We start from the raw sequence: 20403 nt of genomic DNA, 5'->3' as shown, positions 1-20403 counted from the left end.
TGGCTTTATAGTGGTAGTGTCCTGTCTGGTGATTGGCTGCACTGTGTTGTGTGCTTACTGGTCATCCTGTGTGTCAATCACTGCCTGTCTGCATCTCATTATATACAGGAGTGGATATTATGACACTGTCTTTCAGCTGAGGCATTAAATAATGGCCCCATTCAGGAAAGAGCAGAGACCTTCTCGCCGATGTGTTAACCAACATTTATCCCTCAAAAGACGCCCAAAAACAGACGATCGACTCATGATCCCATTGTGTTGCCAGTGCAGACACAATGGGCCAGATGGGGGCCAGATGGCCTGCTTCTGGACAGTAACTCTGTGATTGTGAATCTGAATGTGGGAGATTGCACTGATGACTGTGAAGCACTTTGGGATGGTCGGAGGTCCTGAACGACACCATATAAATACAAGTCTTTCTTTTCATCCCAGGGGACTGTGGATATCAGTCTTCTTTTTTCATACTCAAGACAGAGCTAGATTTTTTGAATACTTTGGAAATGCAGAGATACGTGAACGGGGCAGGAAGGTGGAGCTGGAGTATACCATCCAGGCTCTGACTGAAAGGTGGGAACAGGTTCAAAGGACTGAATGGGTTACACTATTGCTACCAAGTCAATAGCTTAGTTGAAGCTCTGGAAGACCACCACCATTTTCAGTCCATAGATACTAGTTCTGTTTCTGCTTTCACTCTGCAAAGTGCCAGTGTTACACATCAAATCATAGACCCGGCTACCCCTTCGACTCAATTTCTCCATTGTCCCACATGCTGACTTCTTAGCCACGGTGTGACTGTTACGTACACTGTATGGGTGACTTATGTTTGTAACAGCAACACTCCCTCCAAGTTAGTCTGTACCCTTGCATTCCGATTTCCCCTGACTGTATCGCCAACGCCCCCCACTAGCGCCAAACTGGCTGTCAGCATGTGAAATATGAAAGGCTCAATCTCAACACCATTCCTCCTCCTCTCCCCAAACTATCCTTCCCCACCCAGTCCAGGAACTGTCCATCAGGAACAAGCTCATCCATACCGTTTCCAAACTGCCATTAAACATTACTCTTTAAAATTAAAGTGAGCAATAGTTTATGACATTTCTTCAAACCTACCTCGTGACCAAGCTTTTGGTCATCTGCCCTAATATCTCCTTATGTGGCTTGGTGTCACACTTTGTTTTATAATGTTTCCATGGAGCGCCTGAGGAGGTTTCATTATGTGAAAGGTGCTATACAAATATAGGGAGCAGTTGTTGTTGAGCAGTAACCTAAAAATCAAACAAGGACAATGGATGATTTTAAAATGGTTCGACGTCTGCACCCCCCACTCTGTACCATCTGAAGACTACATTTGATCATTAGTTTGTGCATGACTCAACGGACAATTATTTTATTTCTCCCCTTTTGCACCTGGTAATCGTAGAATTTACAGTGCAGAAGGAAGCCATTCGGCCCATCGAGTCTGCACCGGCCCTTGAAAAGAGCACCCTACCCAAGCCCACACCTCCACCCTATCCCTGTCTAGGGCAATTTATCATGGCCAATCCACCTAACCCGCGCATCTTTGGACTGTGGGAGGAACCCTGAAGAAACCCACGCAGACACGGGGAGGACGTGCAGACACAGACTGTCACCCAAGCCGCGAATCGAACTTGGAGCCCTGGTGCTGTGAAGCAACAGTGCTAACCGCTATGCTACCGTACTATACAGTGGTCGGGATATTGTCCGCTTATAGCCATGGTGCTAACGTGGTTGATCCAGTTCAGCTTCTGGTCAACAGTGACATTGATGATGAGGAATTCGGTGATGACGGCGCCACCGAAGGTCACAAAGAGGTTGTTGCACTCGGATATTGACTACCTGGGACCTAGGTGGTGCAAATACTGCCTACCTCTGACAGTACCCGGGTTTGTGATGTCGGTTTGGGCGTGCTACCTGACCAGAGGACTATCCCACTGTGGAGCAGGCACGCTCACCCTCATTAAAACTAACAGTGTGAGGAGCAGGTGGATGGAAGGGAGTGAGCGTCATGAACCAAAACACAGAGCAGACTGAAATGGACCAGTTAGCTGGAGGAACAGCTCTGGGAAGATTCAGCAGATGGAAATCGAGCACAAAAGGCTTCCCCCCGATCCACTGCTCCCAATGAGAGCTCAGTAAAGGCAAAGAAGATATGGATGGAAATTGGTGTGAGGGAGAGAGATTTAGGACTGGGGAGGATATTGTGAGCGAGACCAATGCAGTTAAAGGTGCTATTCAGTGAAGACAGAGCAGACACTTCTTATTCATTCAGGGGATGGGGCCAGTATTTGTTGTCCATCCCTAACTGCACTTAAACCAAGTGCTTGCTATGCCACCTCAGAGGACATATAAATATCAACCACATTATTATGGCACTGGAGTCACGTAGGCCAGATTGGGTAAGGATGGCAGATTTCCTGCCCTAAAAGACATTAGTGAATCAGATGGGTTATGAGAATCAATGATGGTCACCAATTACATTAACACTACGCCACTGCCTCCCCCCGGGTAGGGGGAAGAGAGGGAGGGATAGAGAGAGAGAGAGACGGAGAGAGATAAAGAGAGAGAGAGATAATTGGTAGCAATGAGGACCAGGAAAGAAGGGTTATAGAGAATTGGATATAATCTGATGTTAAGCATCTTCTAAAGTTTTTAAAGTCACACCAGGAGAGTTCAAAGCCATGGTTTGCTCCTCTTGCTCCATGTGGGAAGCCTGGAACGTGTCCAGTGCCCGGGGCCAGCATGTGTGCAGGACGTGTCTCCAGCTGCAGTTCCTGGAAGCCTGGGTTTCAGAAATGGAGCAGCTGCGGACACGCGAGAGCATCCGAGAGGCAGAGTGTCGTGGATAGAACGTATAGAGAGGTGGTCACACTGCAGGCTCAGACTCCACAGGCAGGAAGGGAATGGGTAATCACCAGGCAGAGCAAGAGAGCTAGGCAGGCAGAGCAGGAATCTCCTGTGGCCAATCCCCTGCAAAGCAGATATACCACTTTGGATACTGTCGAGGGGAATGACCTCTCAGGTGAAAGCAGCAACAGCCAAATTTGTTGCACCACGGTTGCTTCTTCTGCGGGGGCGGGGGGCAAAAAGTGTGGGAATGCAACAGTTGTAGGGGATTTAACTTTAAAGGGTAGGTAGGCATCTCTGTGGCCACAAACGAGACTCCAGGATGGTATGTTGCCTCTCTGGTGCTAGGGTCAAGGATGTCTCGGAGTGCTTACAGGACATTCTGGAAGGGGATGGTGAACAGCCAGTGGTTATGGTGCACATCAGTACCAATGACATCGGTAAACAAAGGGATGAGGTCCTAAAAGCAGAATATGAGGAGTTAGGAAGAAAGTCGAGAAGTTGGGATTCAAAGGTAGTGAACTCAGGATTACTACCAATGCCACGTGGTAGTCAGAGTAGAAATAGCAAGATATATGGAATTGAGGAATTGAGGGGTGGTGTGTGTGTGTGGGGTGGCGGGGGGGGGGGGGGGGGGGGGGGTCCTGGGACATTGGGACCGGTTCTGGGGAAGGTAGGGCCAGTACAAACTGGACGGCTTACACCTGGGCAGGACTGGGACTGATGTCCTGCGGAGAGTATTTGCTAGAGGCTGGGGAGTGTTTAAATTAAAAGGGCAGAGGGATAGATGGATGGGAACATATGCAAGGAGTCAGATGAGGGGGAATCAAGGACAAAAACTAAAGACAGAAAGGGGAATAAGGAAAGTGATATGCAGAGAGATCAAGGGCCAGAATCAAACAGGACCACAGCGAGAAATATTGGGGGCGAGACATGATAAAAAGAGAAGCCTTACGGCAGCACGGTGGCGCAGTGGTTAACACTGCTGATTCACGGCACCAAGGCCCAAGGTTCAATCCCAGCTCCGGGTCACTGTCCATGTGGAGTTTGCACATTCTTCCCGTAACTGAAAGATGTGCAGGGCAGGTGGATTGGCCATGCTAAATTGCCCCTTAATTGGATAAAATGAATTGGGTACTCTAAATTTATAAGAAAAAAGAGAAGCCTTAAGGCACAGAGCATTCACAGGAATGCAGATGAACTAATCATGCAAACAAATGTAAACAGATATGATATAATTGGGATTCCGAGACATGGCTGCAGGGTGACCAGGGATGGGAACTGAACTTTCAGGGATTTTCAGGATTTAGAAAGGACAGACAAAAAGGAAAAGGCAGTGGAGTTGCATTGCTGGTTAATGAGGAAATTAACGCAGTAGTGAGGAAGGATTTTTAGCTCCGACACTGAGGAATCTGTATGGGTAGAGCTGAGAAACACCAAGGGACAAAAAAACATTAGTGGCCGTTGTATATAGACCCACAAACTGCAGTGATGTTGGTAATGGCATTAAACAGGAAACTATGTATGCAATGATGGAATTATCGAGATGTTAATCTGCATATAGATTGGGCAAATCAAATTAGCCACAATACCGTAGAGGAGGAATTCATGGAGTGTATATGGGATGGTTTTCTGGACCATTATCTTGAGAAACCAACTTGAGAACAGGCCATCCTAGACTGGGTATTGTGTAATGAGAACAGAATAGTTCCTACAGATTGGAGGGTAGCTAATGTAACTCCACTATTTAAAAAGGGAGGTTGAGATAAAACAGGCAATTATAGACCAGTCAGCCTGATGTTGGCAGTGGGAAAAATTCTAGAAACCATTATCATAGATTTCATTGCAGAGTATTTCGAAAACACTGGCAGAATTGGACAGAGTCAGCATGAATTTATGAAGGGGAAATCATGCTTAACAAATCTACTGGAATTCTTCAATGATGTAACTAGTAGTGTTGATAAGGGGGAACCAATGGGTGTGGTATATTTGACTTTCAGAAGGCTTTCGACAAAGTCCCATGCAAGAGGTTAGCATGTAAAATCAAAGCGCATGGGATTGGGGGCAGTGTCTTGAGATGAATAGAAAACTGGTTGGCAGACAGGAAGCAAAGTATTCACAATGTATATTAATGATTTGGACGAGGGAACAAAATGTAATAAATCCAAATTTGCAGATGACACCAAGTTGTGCAGGAGGGTGCGCCGTGAGGAGGATGCGGAGATCCTTCAGTCTGATTTAGACACGTTGAATGAGTGGGCAAATGAATGGCAGATGCAGCATAATTTGGAGAAATGCAAGACTATCCACTTTGGTGGCAAAACAGGACGGCAGACTATTATCTGAATGGCCATAAATTATGAGGGAAATTCTATGAATATCTACAGAGCAGAAGGCGACTATTCGGCCCATTGAGCCTGCACCGACTCTCTGAAAGAGCACCCTGCCTAGACCAACCTCCCCACCGTAACCCCACCTAATCTGAACATCTCTGGACTGTGGGAGGAACCCGGAGGAAACGCAGACAAAGGGAGAAAGTGCAAACTCCACACAGTCACTCACCCGTGGCCGGAACCGAAACCAAATCCTTGGGGGTAGCAGTGATACCCATTGAGAGCCCGGGGGGGGGGGGGGGGGGGGGGGGGGGGGGGGGGGGGGAAGAGAGAGAGAGAGAGAGAGAGAGAGAGAGAGATCACCCAGAAACCTATAAGATTCTAATAGGACTATACAGGGTAGATGCCATAAGGATGTTCTTAATAGTGGATGTGTCCAGCAACAGGGTTCACAGACAGAGGACACGGGGGAGCGAGAGAGAGAGAGAGGGAGAGAGGGAGAGAGGGAGAGAGGGAGAGAGGGAGAGAGGGAGAGAGGGAGAGAGGGAGAGAGGGAGAGAGGGAGAGAGGGAGAGAGGGAGAGAGGGAGAGAGGGAGAGAGGGAGAGAGGGAGAGAGGGAGAGAGGGAGAGAGGGAGAGAGAGAGAATGGTGAATGAATGAACGGTTGGAGGTGAGAGTTGGAGGACTGGGTGAGGAGACCTCCCGTGACTTACTGCCACTTCATGTCCATCTCCATGTTCGAAGTACTCCTTCACAATTGGGGTCACGGTCTTTTGCAGTGCGTTTTCATCCAATTCCGGGGACCATCTTCCCATAAACTGTGTCCCCCTAACAGGAAAACAGACAGACACACTCATTGCCATATTATAGATACTGCCTCGATTATCCTCCAGTGATTATCTACGGTGATTGAGCAGAGAAAGAGATCATTCCCCATCGTCACTCCCCAGTATCTCAGCTAAAGCAGATTACTTGTACAAATTCTGTGGTGATTAAAGTCCTGTGTCTGAAGATCAATACCAGAGCAGCTTTTTAGCAGAAAGCAGCGATGAGTAAAATGAGAAGTCTCTGAACATCTCCAATCATAGGCCCCGAATATCACATCTCAAATCATGTCCAATACTAATTCATTGCTAAAGCGTGCTGACCAGTGTCCTCCTCGTACTCTGTTGTATTATGGATGCCAGAACATACCCACCTGGACATCATCATCATAGTTTGGATCTCGAGCATCCGGCTCCTCATAGTCATAAATAACTCCAGCTGCACCCCAAACACCCTTCCCGCCAGCTCCACCTGGAATGAACACAGTGGTTATAATGGCACCGTTTATTCAGCAATACAAAATTCTGGGTGAACAATTGGGAGGTTAAGATACATCGATTTCTATTGAGAGGAAAAAGCATCAAGGAGAATAGGGCCAAGGCAGGGAAGTGAAGGTCCGATGACAATCAGCCATGATCTTTAGATACATGATTGTTAGATACAGTGGGTTCAAAGGGCTGAATGGCCTCCTCGTTTGCCCACCTCATGTAATCAGAAATCCCATCACACAACGAGTAATTAATCCACAGCAAGGGCAAGTCACCAAGATGGAGTTTGAAGCCTTCTTCCCCTTAGTGTGACTATTTGTGGCTTTTACAATTTTGCAAGTATAAATTTAGGATTTATACAAAGTGGATTGTGTACAACTGTACATGAAATGAAAATCGCTTATTGTCACGAGTAGGCTTCAATGAAGTTACTGTGAAAAGCCCCTAGTCGCCACATTCCGGCGCCTGTTCGGGGAAGCTGGTACGGGAATTGAACCTGTGCTGCTGGCCTGCCTTGGTGCCATTGGAGAGTGAACAATCCTGGAAAAAGTGCAAATTTACTAGGAAGTTACCAGAGATAAACCTTCCCTCCTGCTCCTTCTATACCTGTCTGCACCCATTGACAGGGTTGGCCACACCATCCTCCTCCAACACCACACCCAGCGAACCAGTGGGGCTGCTCTCACCGTCTGCCATTCTCATCTCTCTAATCACAGCCATTTGCAATGTCCCCTCTTCCTGCTCCCGCACCGTTACCTCTGGTATCCCCACGGATCTATCCTCAGTGACATCACCCAGAACCATGGTCAGTTTTCACATCTTCACTGACGACACCCAGTTCGAACTCACCACTACCTCTCGCGACTCCTCTGCTTGTTCAATTATCAAACAGCTTATCTGAAATCCAGAAATTTCCTCCAAATAAATATTGGGAAGACTGAAGCCATGCCAAACTCTGTTCCCTGGCTATCAGCTCCACCCTTCTTACTGCAGACAGTCTGAAGCTGAACAAGACTGTTCGCAGTGTCACATTTAATCCCCAGCTGTGTTCGAGTCCTCAAATTCGTGCCATAACTTGTTTTTTAATTCGTTCACAGGATGTGGGCGTTGCTGGTTGGACCAGCATTTATTGCCCATCCCCGAGGGCGTTTAAGAGTCAGCCACAGTACACACCCCTGTCAGCATCAACGGGGCGAAGTGGAGATGGATAGCAGTTTCAAATTCCTAGGGGTACACATCTCCAAAAATCTGTCCTGGTCCACTCACGTCGACGCTATCACCAAGAAAGCCCAACAGCGCCTATACTTCCTCAGGAAACAAAGGAAATTCGGCATGTCCACATTAACCCTTACCAACTTTTACAGATACACCATAGAAAGCATCCTATCTGGCTGCATCACAGCCTGGTATGGCAACTGCTCGGCCCAGGACCACAAGAAACTTCAGAGAGTCGTGAATACCGCCCAGTCCATCACACGGACCTGCCTCCCATCCATGGATTCCATCTACACCTCCCGCTGCCTGGGGAAAGCGGGCAGCATAATCAAAGACCCCTCCCACCCGGCTTACTCACTCTTCCAACTTCTTCCATTGGACAGAAGATACAGAAGTCTGAGAACACGCACGAACAGACTCAAAAACAGCTTCTTCCCCGCCGTTACCAGACTCCTAAATGACCTCTTATGGACTGACCTCATTAACACTACACCCTGTATGCTTCATCCGATGCCGGTGCTTATGTAGTTACAGTGTATACCTAGTGTTGCCCTTTTATGTATTTTCTTTTATTCCCTTTTCTTCCCATGTACTTAATGATCTGTTGAGCTGCTCGCAGAAAAATACTTTTCACTGTACCTCGGTACACGTGACAATAAACAAATCCAATCCATTGCTGTGTCTCTGGAGTCACATGTAGGCGAGACCAGGTAAGGACGGCCCATTTCCTTCCTTAAAAGGACATTAGTGAACCAGATGGGTTTTTACATCAATCAACAATGGTTTCATGGTCGTCACTAGACATTTAATTCCAGATTTTTACTGAATTCAAATTTCACCACCTGCAGTGGTGGGATTCGAACCCGGGACCCCAGAGCATTTCCCGGGATCTCTGGATTAGTCTGGAATCTCGCTTGTGGTTCTGCAATTAGTCGAACGACAATACCACACACCACTAAGACTGTCTATTTCCACCTTGGTAACATTATCTGCCTTTGCTTCTGTGTCAGCTCACCTACTCCTTCACGCCTCCATTCCCTCTGGTCTTGACTATTCTAACATACTGACTGGCTTTCTACATTCTACCCTCAGTCATCCGAAGCTCTGCTGCCCATGTCCTTGCGCGCATAAAATTCCATTAATCTCTCACCCTGACCCTCCTTGCTGCTCTGCATTCATTCCCAATCAGAAAATGTTCAAATTTTCAATCCTCGTTTTCAAATCTCTCCGGGGAATTACCCCTCTCCATCTCCTTCGAAGAGGCGCCCACTGTTTTAATTGTTTGCTTTGATTAAGTACGAAACTCAAACTATTTTAAAATAACTTGCACTTATGTAGTGCCTTTAACATCAAAGAAGTGTTTACCAAAGTTGGACAAGGAGATACGAGGGGGCAGCTGACCAAAGGTTTGATCGAAGGAATTGGAGGGAAGTTATACGTGGAACCGGAAGTGGGTGAAATCCTTAATGAGTACTTTCTATCGGTATTCACCAGGGAGAAGGACATATTAATAACCTCTTATTGTCACGAGTAGGCTTCAATGAAGTTACTGTGAAAAGCCCCCAGTCGCCACATTCCGGCGCCTGTTCGGGGAGGCTGGTTACGGGAATTGAACCCGTGCTAATGGCATTGTTCTGCATTACAAGCCAGCGATTTAGCCCACTGTGTTAAAGCAGCCCCTGATGGAAATACATATGACTCCAGATTCACAGTAATGTGGTTGACTCTTAAATGCCCTGGGGGATGGGCAACTAGACATGGTGGATGCGGAGGTCAGGTATGGGTGTGTGAACGCTTTTGAGAACGTCAATTTCTCAAAGGAGGAAGTGTTGAGTATCCTAAATTGTATTAAGGTAGACAGGTTCCCGGGGCCGGATGGGATCTCTCCCAGGTTACTGCGGGAGGCAAGGGGAGAAATAGCTGAGGCCTTAACAGATATCTTCACATCCTCTTTAACCACAGGTAAGGTTCCAGAGGACTGGAGAACAGCCAATGTTGTTCCCTTGTTTAAGACGGGATGTGAGAGGCAGGTTTTCACAGAAGGTGAAGAGTGCCTGACCACGTTGCCAGGGAGAGGTTGTGGAAGCAGATACATTAGCGGCGTTCAAAAGCCATCGCGACAAATAGATGGATAGGATGGGGAGGGGATACGGGACAAGGAAGTGCTGAGGGCTTTGGCCAAGGATGGTATGGCCGGTACAGGCTTGGAGGGCCGAAGGGCCTGGTCCTTTGCTATCTTGTTCTTTGTTCTCTTTGAAAGGAGGCAGGGATATTCCAGCAAATTACTGGCCGGTGTGCCTGACGTCAGTGGTGGGGGAAGCTTTTGAAAAGATACCGAGGGACAGGATGTATGTACATTTGGAGGAAAATGGACTAGTTAGTGGCAGGCAGCGTGGTTTTGTATGGGGAAGGTCACGTCTCACCAACTTTAGAGTTTTTTGAAGAGGTCACAAAAAAAATTGATGAGGGAAGGGCTGTGGATGCAGTTTATATGTACTTTAGTAAGGCGTTTGACAAGGTCCCACATGGCAGTCTGGTACAAAAACGAAAATCACATGGGATTTCGGATGGGCTGGCTAGATGGATGCAGAATTGGCTTGGTTATAGAAGACAGATAGTAGCAGTGGGAGAGTGTTTTTCAGAATGGAGATCTGTAGCTAGCGGTCTTCCGCAGGGATCAGTGCTGGGACCTCTATTGTTTGCAGTATCTATAAATGATCCTGAGAAAATGTGGGTGGTCTGATTAGTAAGCTTACAGCTGACACAAAGATTGATGGAGTTGCTGATAGTGCCGAGCATTGTCAGAGGATACAACAGGATAGAGATAGATTGGAGATTTGGGCACAGAAATGGCAGATGGAGTTTAGTCCGGACAAATTTAAGGTGATGAATTTTGGAGGATCAAATCTAGGTATGAATTATACTGTAAATGGCAGAACCCCTCGGAACATTAACATTTAGGGGCAGCAGGGTAGCATGGTGGTTAGCATAAATGCTTCACAGCTCCAGGGTCCCAGGTTCGATTCCCGGCTGGGTCACTGTCTGTGTGGAGTCTGCACGTCCTCCCCGTGTGTGCGTGGGTTTCCTCCGGGTGCTCCGGTTTCCTCCCACAGTCCAAAGATGTGCGGGTTAGGTGGATTGGCCATGCTAAATTGCCCGTAGTGTCCTAATAAATGTAAGGTTAACGGGGGGGGGGGGGGTTTGTTGGGTTACGGGTATAGGGTGGATATGTGGGTTTGAGTAGGGTGATCATGGCTCGGCACAACATTGAGGGCCGAAGGGCCTGTTCTGTGCAGTACTGTTCTATGTCTATGTTCTATACAGAGGGATCTGGGTGTGCAGGTCCACAGTTCCCTAAAAGTGGCAACACAGGTGGTCAAGGTGGTTTAGAAGGCAGATGGCATGATTGCCTTCATCAGCCGGCGCACAGAGTACAGGAGTTGGGAAATCACGTTGCAGCTGTATAAATTGGAGTATTGTGTGCAGTTCTGATCACCACATTATCAGAAGGACGTGGAAGTTTTGGAGAGAGGGCAAAGAAGCTTGTTCAAGGAACAGCTACTGCGTGTCCTTGATAAGTATGTACCTGTCAGGCAGGGAGGAAGTGGTCGAGCGAGGGAAGAGTGGTTTACCAAAGCAGTTGAATCACTTGTCAAGAGGAAGAAGGAGGCTTATGTAAAGATGAGACGTGAAGGTTCAGTTAGGGCATTCGAGAGTTACAAGTTAGCTAGGAAGGATCTAAAGAGAGAGCTAAGAAGAGCCAGGAGGGGACATGAGAAATCTTTGGCAGGTAGGATGAAGGATAACCCGAAAGCTTTCTATAGATATGTCAGGAATAAAAGAGTGACTAGGATAAGAGTACGGCCAGTCAAGGACAGTAGTGGGAAGTTGTGCGTGGAGTCCGAGGAGATAGGTGAGGTGCTAAATGAATATTTTTTGTCAGTATTCACACAGGAAAAAGACAATGTTGTCCAGGAGAATACTGAGATACAGGCTACTAGACTAGACAGGATTGAGGTTCATAAGGAGGAGGTGTTAGCAATTCTGGAAAGTGTGAAAATAGATAAATTCCCTGGGCCGGATGGGATTTATCCTGCGATTCTCTGGGACGCTAGGGAGGAGATTGCTGAGCCTTTCGCTTTGATCTTTATGTTGTCATTGTCTACAGGAATAGTGCCAGAGGACTGGAGGATAGTAAATGTTGTCCCCTTGTTCAAGAAGGGGAGTAGAGACAACCCCGGTAACTATAGACCAGTGAGCCTTACTTCTGTTGTGGGCAATGTCTTCGAAAGGTTCATAAGAGATAGGATGTATAATCATCGAGAAAGGAATAATTTATTAGGGACAGTCAACATGGTTTTGTGAAGGTTAGGTCGTGCCTCACAAACCTCATTGAGTTCTTCGAGAAGGTGACCAAACAGGTGGACAAGGGTAAAGCAGTTGATGTGGTGTATATGGATTTCAGTAAAGCGTTTGGTAAGGTTCCCCACGTAGGTTATTTAAAAAAAAAAATTTAGATTAGCCAATCATTTTTTCTAATTAAGGGGCAATTTAGCGTGGCCAATCCACCTACTCTGCACATTTTTTGGGTTGTGGGGGCGAAACCCACGCAGACACGGGGAGAATGTGCAAACTCCACACGGACAGTGATCCAGAGCCGGGATCGAACCTGGGACCTCAGCGCCGTGAGGCAGTTGTGCTAACCACTAGGCCACCGTGCTGCCCCCCCCACGTGGCTTATTGCAGAAAATAAGGAGGCATGGGATTCAAGGTGATTTAGCGGTTTGGATCAGAAATTGGCTAGCTGTAAGAAGACAGAGTGGTAGTTGATGGGAAATGTTCAGCTTGGAGTTCAGTTACTAGTGGTGTACCGCAAGGATCTATTTTGGGGCCACTGCTGTTCGTCATTTTTATAAATGACCTGGAGGAGGGCGTAGAAGGTTGGGTGAGTAAATTTGCAGATGACACTCAAGTCGGTGGAGTTGTGGACAGTGCGGAAGGATGTTCCAGGTTACAGAGGGACATAGATAAGCTGCAGAGTTGGGCTGAGGTGGCAAATGGAGTTTAATGCAGAAAAGTGTGAGGTGATTCATTTTGGAAGGAATAACAGGAAGACAGAGTATTGGGCTAATGGTAAGATTTTTGGTAGTGTGGACGAGCAGAGAGATCTCGGTGTCCATGTCCATAGATCCCTGAAAGTTGCCACCCAGGGTGATAGGGTTGTTAAGAAGGCGTACGGTGTGTTAGCTTTTATTGGTAGGGGAATTGAGTTTCGGAGCCATGAGGTCACGTTGCAGTTGTACAAAACTCTGGTGCGGCTGCATTTGGAGTATTGTGTGTCGTTCTGGTTGCCGCATAATAGGAAGGATATGGAAACATTGGAAAGGGTGCAGAGGAGATTTACCAGGATGTTGCCTGGTGTGGAGGGAAGATCTTATGAGGAAAGGCTGAGGGACTTAAGGCTGTTTTTGTTAGAGAGAAGAAGGTTAAGAGGGGACTTAATTGAGGCATACAAGATGAGTAGAGGATTAGATAGGGTGGACAGTGAGAGCCTTTTTCCTCGGATGGTGATGTCTAGCACGAGGGGACATAGCTTTAAATTGAGGGGAGATAGATATAGGACAGATGTCAGAGGTAGGTTCTTTACTCAGAGAGTAGTAAGGGCGTGGAATGCCCTACCTGCAACAGTAGTGGACTCGCCAACATTAAGGGCATTTAAATGGTCATTGGATAGGCATATGGACAATAAGGGAATAGTGTAGATGGGCTTTAGAGGGGTTTCACAGGTCAGCGCAACATCAAGGGCTTAAGGGCCTGGACTGCGCTGTAACGTTCTAAGGTTCACCGGGATGTTGCCTGGTTTCGAGGGTGTTGGCTATGAGGAGAGGTTGAATAGACCAAGATTATTTTCACTGGAAAGACGGGAGGCTGAGGGGAGACCTGATAAGAGGTCTACACAATTATGAGAGGCATTGACAGGGTGGATAGTCAGAGGCTTTTTCCAAGGGTGGAAGTGTCAATTACAGGGGGCACAGGTTCAAGGTGAGAGGGGGAAAGTTTAAGGGAGATGTGCGGGGTAGGTTTTTCACAGAGAGTGGTGGGTGCCTGGAACACGCTGCCAGAGGATGTGGTGGAAACAGGCACATTAACAACATTTAAGAGGCATCTGGATGGGTCCATGAATAGGGAGGAAATAGAGGGATACGGACCGAGGCACAAGTTTCTTTTTTAAGTTCGGGCATCATGGTCGGCACAGGCTTGGAGGGCCGAAGGGCCTGTTCCTATGCTGTACTTTTCTTTGTTATATACAGGTGCAAGGTTTATTGAGGGATTCTAAATTACAGAGCTCAGCACCTAGAAAAAAAAAATCACAGCCACCAATGATCAGAATTTGGGATTCACACAAGGTCAGAATTAGAAAAATGCAGATACATCACAGAGGATATTACAGAGCTAGGGCAGGAGTGAGACCACAGAGGGATTGGATAGGATATTTTAAAATCAAGTTGTTGCTAGACATCGGATAATGGGGGAAACAGGACTTTAGGTGGAAGATGGGAGGCCAGTCTGGAGAGAATTGGAATAAACACAATTCAAGTCACATTTCGCTCTGCTTTTCTGGGAAGGTTTTTGCCACTGAGACCTGACAGGACAATCCGACACAACTTACCTTTCTTCGGAAGACCTCGTCCTTTTCCACATCGCGATTTCCGGTCATTCAGCTTTCCTTTGGAAGTGTTTGGATCTGCAGCCGCTTCGCTGCTCTCTGCCGCCGACTCCCGCGCAGAGTCTCGAGAAGAATTGCGTCTCAGCCGCCGTTTAGCTTTTGCCTTAATGCGAGCTTCGTGGAGCACCTTTTCCTGAGGAGTCCCGTTCCCATTCACTTCACCATCGTTCAAATCCTCATCATCCTCATCCAGGTCTTTAGGATTCGCCAAATATAAACCGACATGAAGAAGAGATTTAAAGTTAAAGGATCGCAGAAGAAAATTTTGTCTGTATTTTGTTTTCCCTTCACAAGCGGGATGGGAGAGTGTGCAGTTTGGGCCCACTACTCCACAGGCTCCATTAGTTTAAAAGTTTGATTCACTCATGAAAATGGCCAATTGTTTACCTTTACTTCTGTTATCCAGAATAAAAGATATTTAACGGTGGAGCAGTGGGTTAGCACTGCGGTCTCATGGCGCTGAGATCCCAGGTTTGATCTCGGCTCTGGGTCACTGTCCGTGTGGAGTTTGTAGAACAACTAGGGAACAGCTTCTATTCACCTGTGGCTGTGGACTGGTCCTGGACTGCAAAAAGGCTGCTATCATCTCCTCTTCCTCCTTCTCAAAGGAAAACCTTTTATGAAGTATTCCAGGCGTGGGTTTCTTTCCAGAACCGTAAAGTACCATATGACCCATTTTAAACACAGTCCACCAGGGTCAAGAGATTTCCAGCTTCTTTAAAGCTGTTTAATTACCTTTTCTTTAAATGGATGTCTCTTCCAAGTAAAGCAGTCAGAGTTCTTGCATTAACCCTTTAACGAATAGGGACTTTTAAGGTTTTAAACATTTTTGTTTAGAGTATCCAATTATTTTTTTTCTCCAATTAAGGGCCAATTTAACATGGCTAATCCACCTACTCTGCACTCTGAGTTGTGGGGGTGAGACCCACGCAGACACGGGGAGAACGTGCAAACTCCACACGGACAGTGACCCAGGGCTGGGATCAAACCTGGGACCTCAGCGCCGTGAGGCAGCAGTGCTAACCACTGCGCCACCGTACCGCCCGTGAATAGGGTCTTTTAAAACACAATTCTTTCCAGAATGTTCTTAGTCCTTGAAGAGGAACCATTTTCTGTGATTAAAGTGTTCGTGACACACCTGAAGATCGGGATATATAATGTTGGGCTTTCTTGCCTGACCATTCCTGCCTAAATGGCCTCCATTTTGTTGTTAATTTAGGGCAGTGTTTTTTTTATACTGTTGTATTACAGCAGTTTAGATCTTATTGAAGATTTTGGTGACTCAAAGGTTACCATCGGCTCTGAAGTGTTGATGGGACCACAGTAACCAGATAATAACTCTCAATTAACATGCAGAAACCCTTGTCCACACTGAGAAGGCAGCATTCACAGGAAAGATAGAGCACAATCTTCCACCGCTATCAAATCTGACGGTTACTCAACAGAAGCAAAAAGCTTTAAAAAAAAAACTAGAACTGGTAGGCATTTAAAAGCTGTTCGTTACCAGCAAAGAACAATACAGCACAGGAACAGGCCCTTCAGGTCTGTACCGCTCATGATACCTACCACCCGTGGCCAAAACCCTCAGCACTTCCTAGTACCATTTCCCTCTATACCCATCCTATCCATGTGTTTGTCAAGATGCCCTTTGAACACCGTTAATGTATCTGCTTCCACAACCTCCCCTGGCAGCGCGTTCCAGGCACTCACCACCCTCTGTGTAAAAAACCTGCCTCGCACATCATCCTCTAAACTTTGCCCCACAGACCTTAAACCTACGCCCCCTGGGAAAGAGTGCCTGCTGAGCCACTCTATCCATGCCCCTCAATCTTGTAGACCTCATTTATGGTACATTTCCCCTCTATTTTAGACCTCCCAAAATGCATGACCTCACATTTGTCCAGATTAAACTGTATTTGCCATTTCTCTGCCCAATTCTCCAACGTATCTATGTCCTGTTGTATCCTGACAATCCTCAACACTATCTCCCACTCCACCAACCTTGGTGTTATCCGCAAACTTACTAATCAGACCAGCTACAATTTCCTCCAAACCGTTTCTGTATACTACAGACAACAGAGGCCCAGGCAAGAAAGAACAAAGAAAGTTACAGCACAGGAACAGGCCCTTCAGCCCTCCAACCCTGCATTGACCATGCTGCCCGTCTGAACTAAAACCCCCCCCCCCACCCTTCCGAGGACCATATCCCTCTATTCCTATCCTATTCACATATTTGTCAAGATGCCCCTTAAACGTCACTATCATCCCTGCTTCCTCCACCTCCTCCGGCAGCGAGTTCCAGGCACCCACTACCCTCTGTGTAAAAAACTTGTCTCGTACATCTCCTCTAAACCTTGCCCCTCGCACCTTAAACCTATGCCCCCAGTAATTGACCCCTCCACCCTGGGGAAAAGTCTCTAACTATCCACTCTGTCTATGCCACTCATAATTTTGTAGACCAATATCAGGTCGCCCCTCCGTCGTTCCAGTGAGAACAAACCGGGTTTATTCAACCGCTTCTCATAGCTAATGCCCTCCATACCAGGCAACATCCTGGTAAATCTCTTCTGTACCCCCTCTAAAGCCTCCACATCCTTCTGGTAGTGTGGCGACCAGAATTGAACACTGTACTCCAAGTGTGGCCTAACTAAGGTTCTACAAAGCTGCAGCAGGACTTGCCAATTTTTGCCAATGGCGATGTCACAGGTCCAGGCCTCTCATAGAATCCGTACAGTGCAGGAGGCCATTTGGCCCATTGTATCTGCACCTACCCTGTAAAAGAGCACCCTACTTAGGTACACCCCACTGCTCCATCCCCGCAACCCCATAACCACACCTAACTAGCACACAATTGGGCACTAAGGGGCAGTTTATCATGGCCAATCCACCTAACCTACTCATCTTTGGACTGTAGGAGGAAACCGGAGCACCCGGAGGAAACCCACGCAGACACGGGGAGAACTTGCAGACTCCACACAGGCAGTCACCCGAGGCAGGAATTGAACCTGGGTCCTTGGAGCTGTGAGGCAGCAGTGCTAACCACTGTGCCACCGGCTGCACTGGGCTCTGGGGACATGGGTTCAAATCCCATTCAGTTCACCGATCTAGATTTGAACGATAGTTTCATAGGCACCATTACGGAGACTATCGCCCGATTGTTGTTAAAAACCCATCTGGTTCACTAATGTCCTTTAGGGAAGGAAATCTTCCGTCCTTACCTGGTCTGGCCTACATGTGACTCCAGACCCACAGCAATGTGGTTGACTCTTAACTACTCTCTGAAACAGCCGAGTAAAGCACTCAGTTCCAGGGCAATTATGGATGAGCCAAAAATGCTGCCCCGGCCAGCGACTCCCACATCTCAAGAAACAAACAATATTTTAAAAACTGCATTCGATCCTACTAGCCTCTCCTAAGACTAGTGGTGCTGTTACTAGGCCCCCCTACTTGGCCGGGTTTACAATTTCTGTAACATCGACAGTCGGCAAATAAAAAAAGGAATATATATCCTCAATGTGTCAGCGTATAAAATCCCTGTACAATTCTCTCGTGTGTGTGAGACAGCTGGGTTTAAGCAGGTGAGGGGCAGGAATCGGCCAAACATCTCCTGCAGCCTGCTTTGACATTTAACAAGAACACAATCAAACGGTGACATCAGCTCCACTTTGCACTCCAATCCCCGTGCCCCTTGATTCTCCGAGTATCCCAAACTATTGATCTCAGCCTAGAACATGCTCATTGAGGATCCACAGCTTCCAAATATTCCCAATACCTTGACTGAAACTCCAGAGAATATAGGCCCATTCCACTCAATCTCTCCTCAGAGATGATCAACTCTCTCATTCTAGGAATCAATCCAGTGAACCTTCATTTTGCCCCCTTGAAAGCAAGTGTACTCCTCAGGTAATGGGGAAAATGGTACACAATCAGCACTTTGATCTTACCAAAGCTCAGTGCAATTACAGAAAGGCGTCAAGTCTCGTGCAATAAAGGTTAATTTATAATTTGCCTTCCACTCAGTTCCTGTTAACTGATTTTGAATGGGGCACTCTGGCCGAAGAAGAAACAGATTAATCACTGCTCCTTCCTACCTACAACCCGTGAGAATTTGTGTTTCAGAGTCGTCAGGATTCATCGTCCACATCCCTCCATCAATGAAAAATGACGATACACAATCACCAGGCAGGCTGTCGGCCAAACAGGTTAATCCTGAAGAGGCGGATCGTGCCATAGTGCCGCACCTGGAACTTCTGACTTTGCTTTCAATCGCAGCAGAACTTGTCGTCTGACCTAGTGTGCATATCCTCCAATATCTGCAGGAAAGGCAAAGGTCAAGAGCAGGAAGACGATGCCAATCAGATTGGGGGGGGGGGGGGGGGGGGGGGCGAGGACATGGTGCTGCTTTACTGAATTCTTCAGTCAAATCTGTCAGATGTGGAGACAAGCTGAACAGTGCAGTCCATGTTGTCATGGGAGGACAGTAAGAAGTCTCACAACACCAGGTTAAAGTCCAACAGGTTTGTTTCAAACACTAGCTTCCTGAGCACTGCTCCTTCCTCAGGTGAATGAGGAAGGAGCTGCGCTCCGAAAGCTCGTGTTTGAAACAAACCTGTTGGACTTTAACCTGGTGTTGTAAGACTTCTTACTGTGCTCACCCCAGTCCAACGCTGGCATCTCCACATCATGTCATGGAAGGAGGCGCATTAGACTGAAGAGCTATGGTGGACAACCAAGTGTTGCCAAAATCTTGTCCTACTCTGCTGACTGTGTCAAAAACATGCGTCTTCATAGATCTCACTGAGCCAAACAGGTATACCCTGATTCCTATCCTTCAGATTAATAATAATCATCTTTAGTGTCACAAGTAGGCTTACATTAACACTGCAATGAAGTTACTGTGAAAATACCCTAGTTGCCACATTCCGGCGCCTGTTCGGGTACACGGAGGGAGAATTCAGAATGTCCAAATTACCTAACAGCACGTCTTTCGGGATTTGTGGGAAGAAACCGGAGCACCCGGAGGAAACCCACGCAGACACGGGGAGAACGTGCTGACACCGCACAGATAGTGACCCAAGCCGGGAATCGAACCTGGGACCCTGGCACTGTGAAGCTAACCACTGTGCCACATACATAGGGGCTGTTTAGCTCACTGGGCTAAATCGCTGGCTTTGAAAGCAGATCAAGGCAAGCCAGCAGCACGGTTCAATTCCCGTAACAGCCTCCCCGAACAGGTGCCGGAATGTGGCGACTAGGGGCTTTTCACAGTAACTTCATTTGAAGCCTACTCGTGACAATAAGCAATTTTCATTTTTCACATACTGCCCCATTAGTAAGGATTTGTTAGAATGATGAAACAGTTTGCATCGCGATACAGGAATCTCCACGGCTGGTGATCAGAATAAGGTAAACAAGTGGGAAGGCAGTTTCAGGACTACAAACAAAACACTTCAATTTCTGGAACTGATGGGTTAAGTTGCCATTCCTGCTGCTGCCTCAGATCAAACAGGACAGTGGGAGGAGTTACTGGAGCAAAAATATCACCTGACCAAAGTTGGGGAAGAAAAAAAATACAAAGGCTTCCTTAGGCCTCCGAAGGGTGTACAATAACATTTCTTTCCATTATGAGCAGTGAAGCAGGGGAGTGGAGGCCTGCGGTTGTTTCTTGTGGTGTAAAGCCTGCAGCAATTTACACTGAGGAAGGAAAAACATCGGAGAGAAGTCAACACTTTAAAATAGATACACAGAAATAAACCCAGTAACTGAAGCCAGGGATGTCCAGCCAATGGGCGAGCAGCACACACCCCACGGAAGTGCCCAATGCTTTGCAGGTTAGGTGGATTGACCATGCTAAACATGGTGTGCTGTCCGGTGGGAGGGGGTACTGAGGGGGAGGGGGGAGGCTGCTGTCCGGGGGGGGGGGGGGGGGGGTACTGTCTGGGGTGGGGG

The 20403-nt window shown here is 47.3% G+C and overlaps 1 protein-coding gene across 1 annotated transcript in view; it reads right to left on the bottom strand.

Annotated features, from left to right (window-relative positions):
- LOC119963600 (programmed cell death protein 4-like) overlaps nucleotides 1-18685 on the bottom strand; it is a 62232-nt gene extending 43547 nt beyond the window's left edge. The window contains 5 exon segments of the mRNA XM_038792932.1: nucleotides 5913-6002; nucleotides 6004-6027; nucleotides 6398-6495; nucleotides 14398-14778; nucleotides 18550-18685. Of these exon segments, the coding sequence (XP_038648860.1) occupies nucleotides 5913-6002; nucleotides 6004-6027; nucleotides 6398-6495; nucleotides 14398-14778; nucleotides 18550-18685 (729 nt within the window).
- Nucleotides 18686-20403: the final 1718 nt, after the last annotated feature.

This window comes from Scyliorhinus canicula, chromosome 3 (assembly GCF_902713615.1).
Source record: "Scyliorhinus canicula chromosome 3, sScyCan1.1, whole genome shotgun sequence".
In the NCBI taxonomy this organism is placed as follows: domain Eukaryota; kingdom Metazoa; phylum Chordata; class Chondrichthyes; order Carcharhiniformes; family Scyliorhinidae; genus Scyliorhinus; species Scyliorhinus canicula.
Note: the sequence above shows the minus strand (reverse complement) of the source record. Positions and strands in the feature narration are given on the sequence as shown.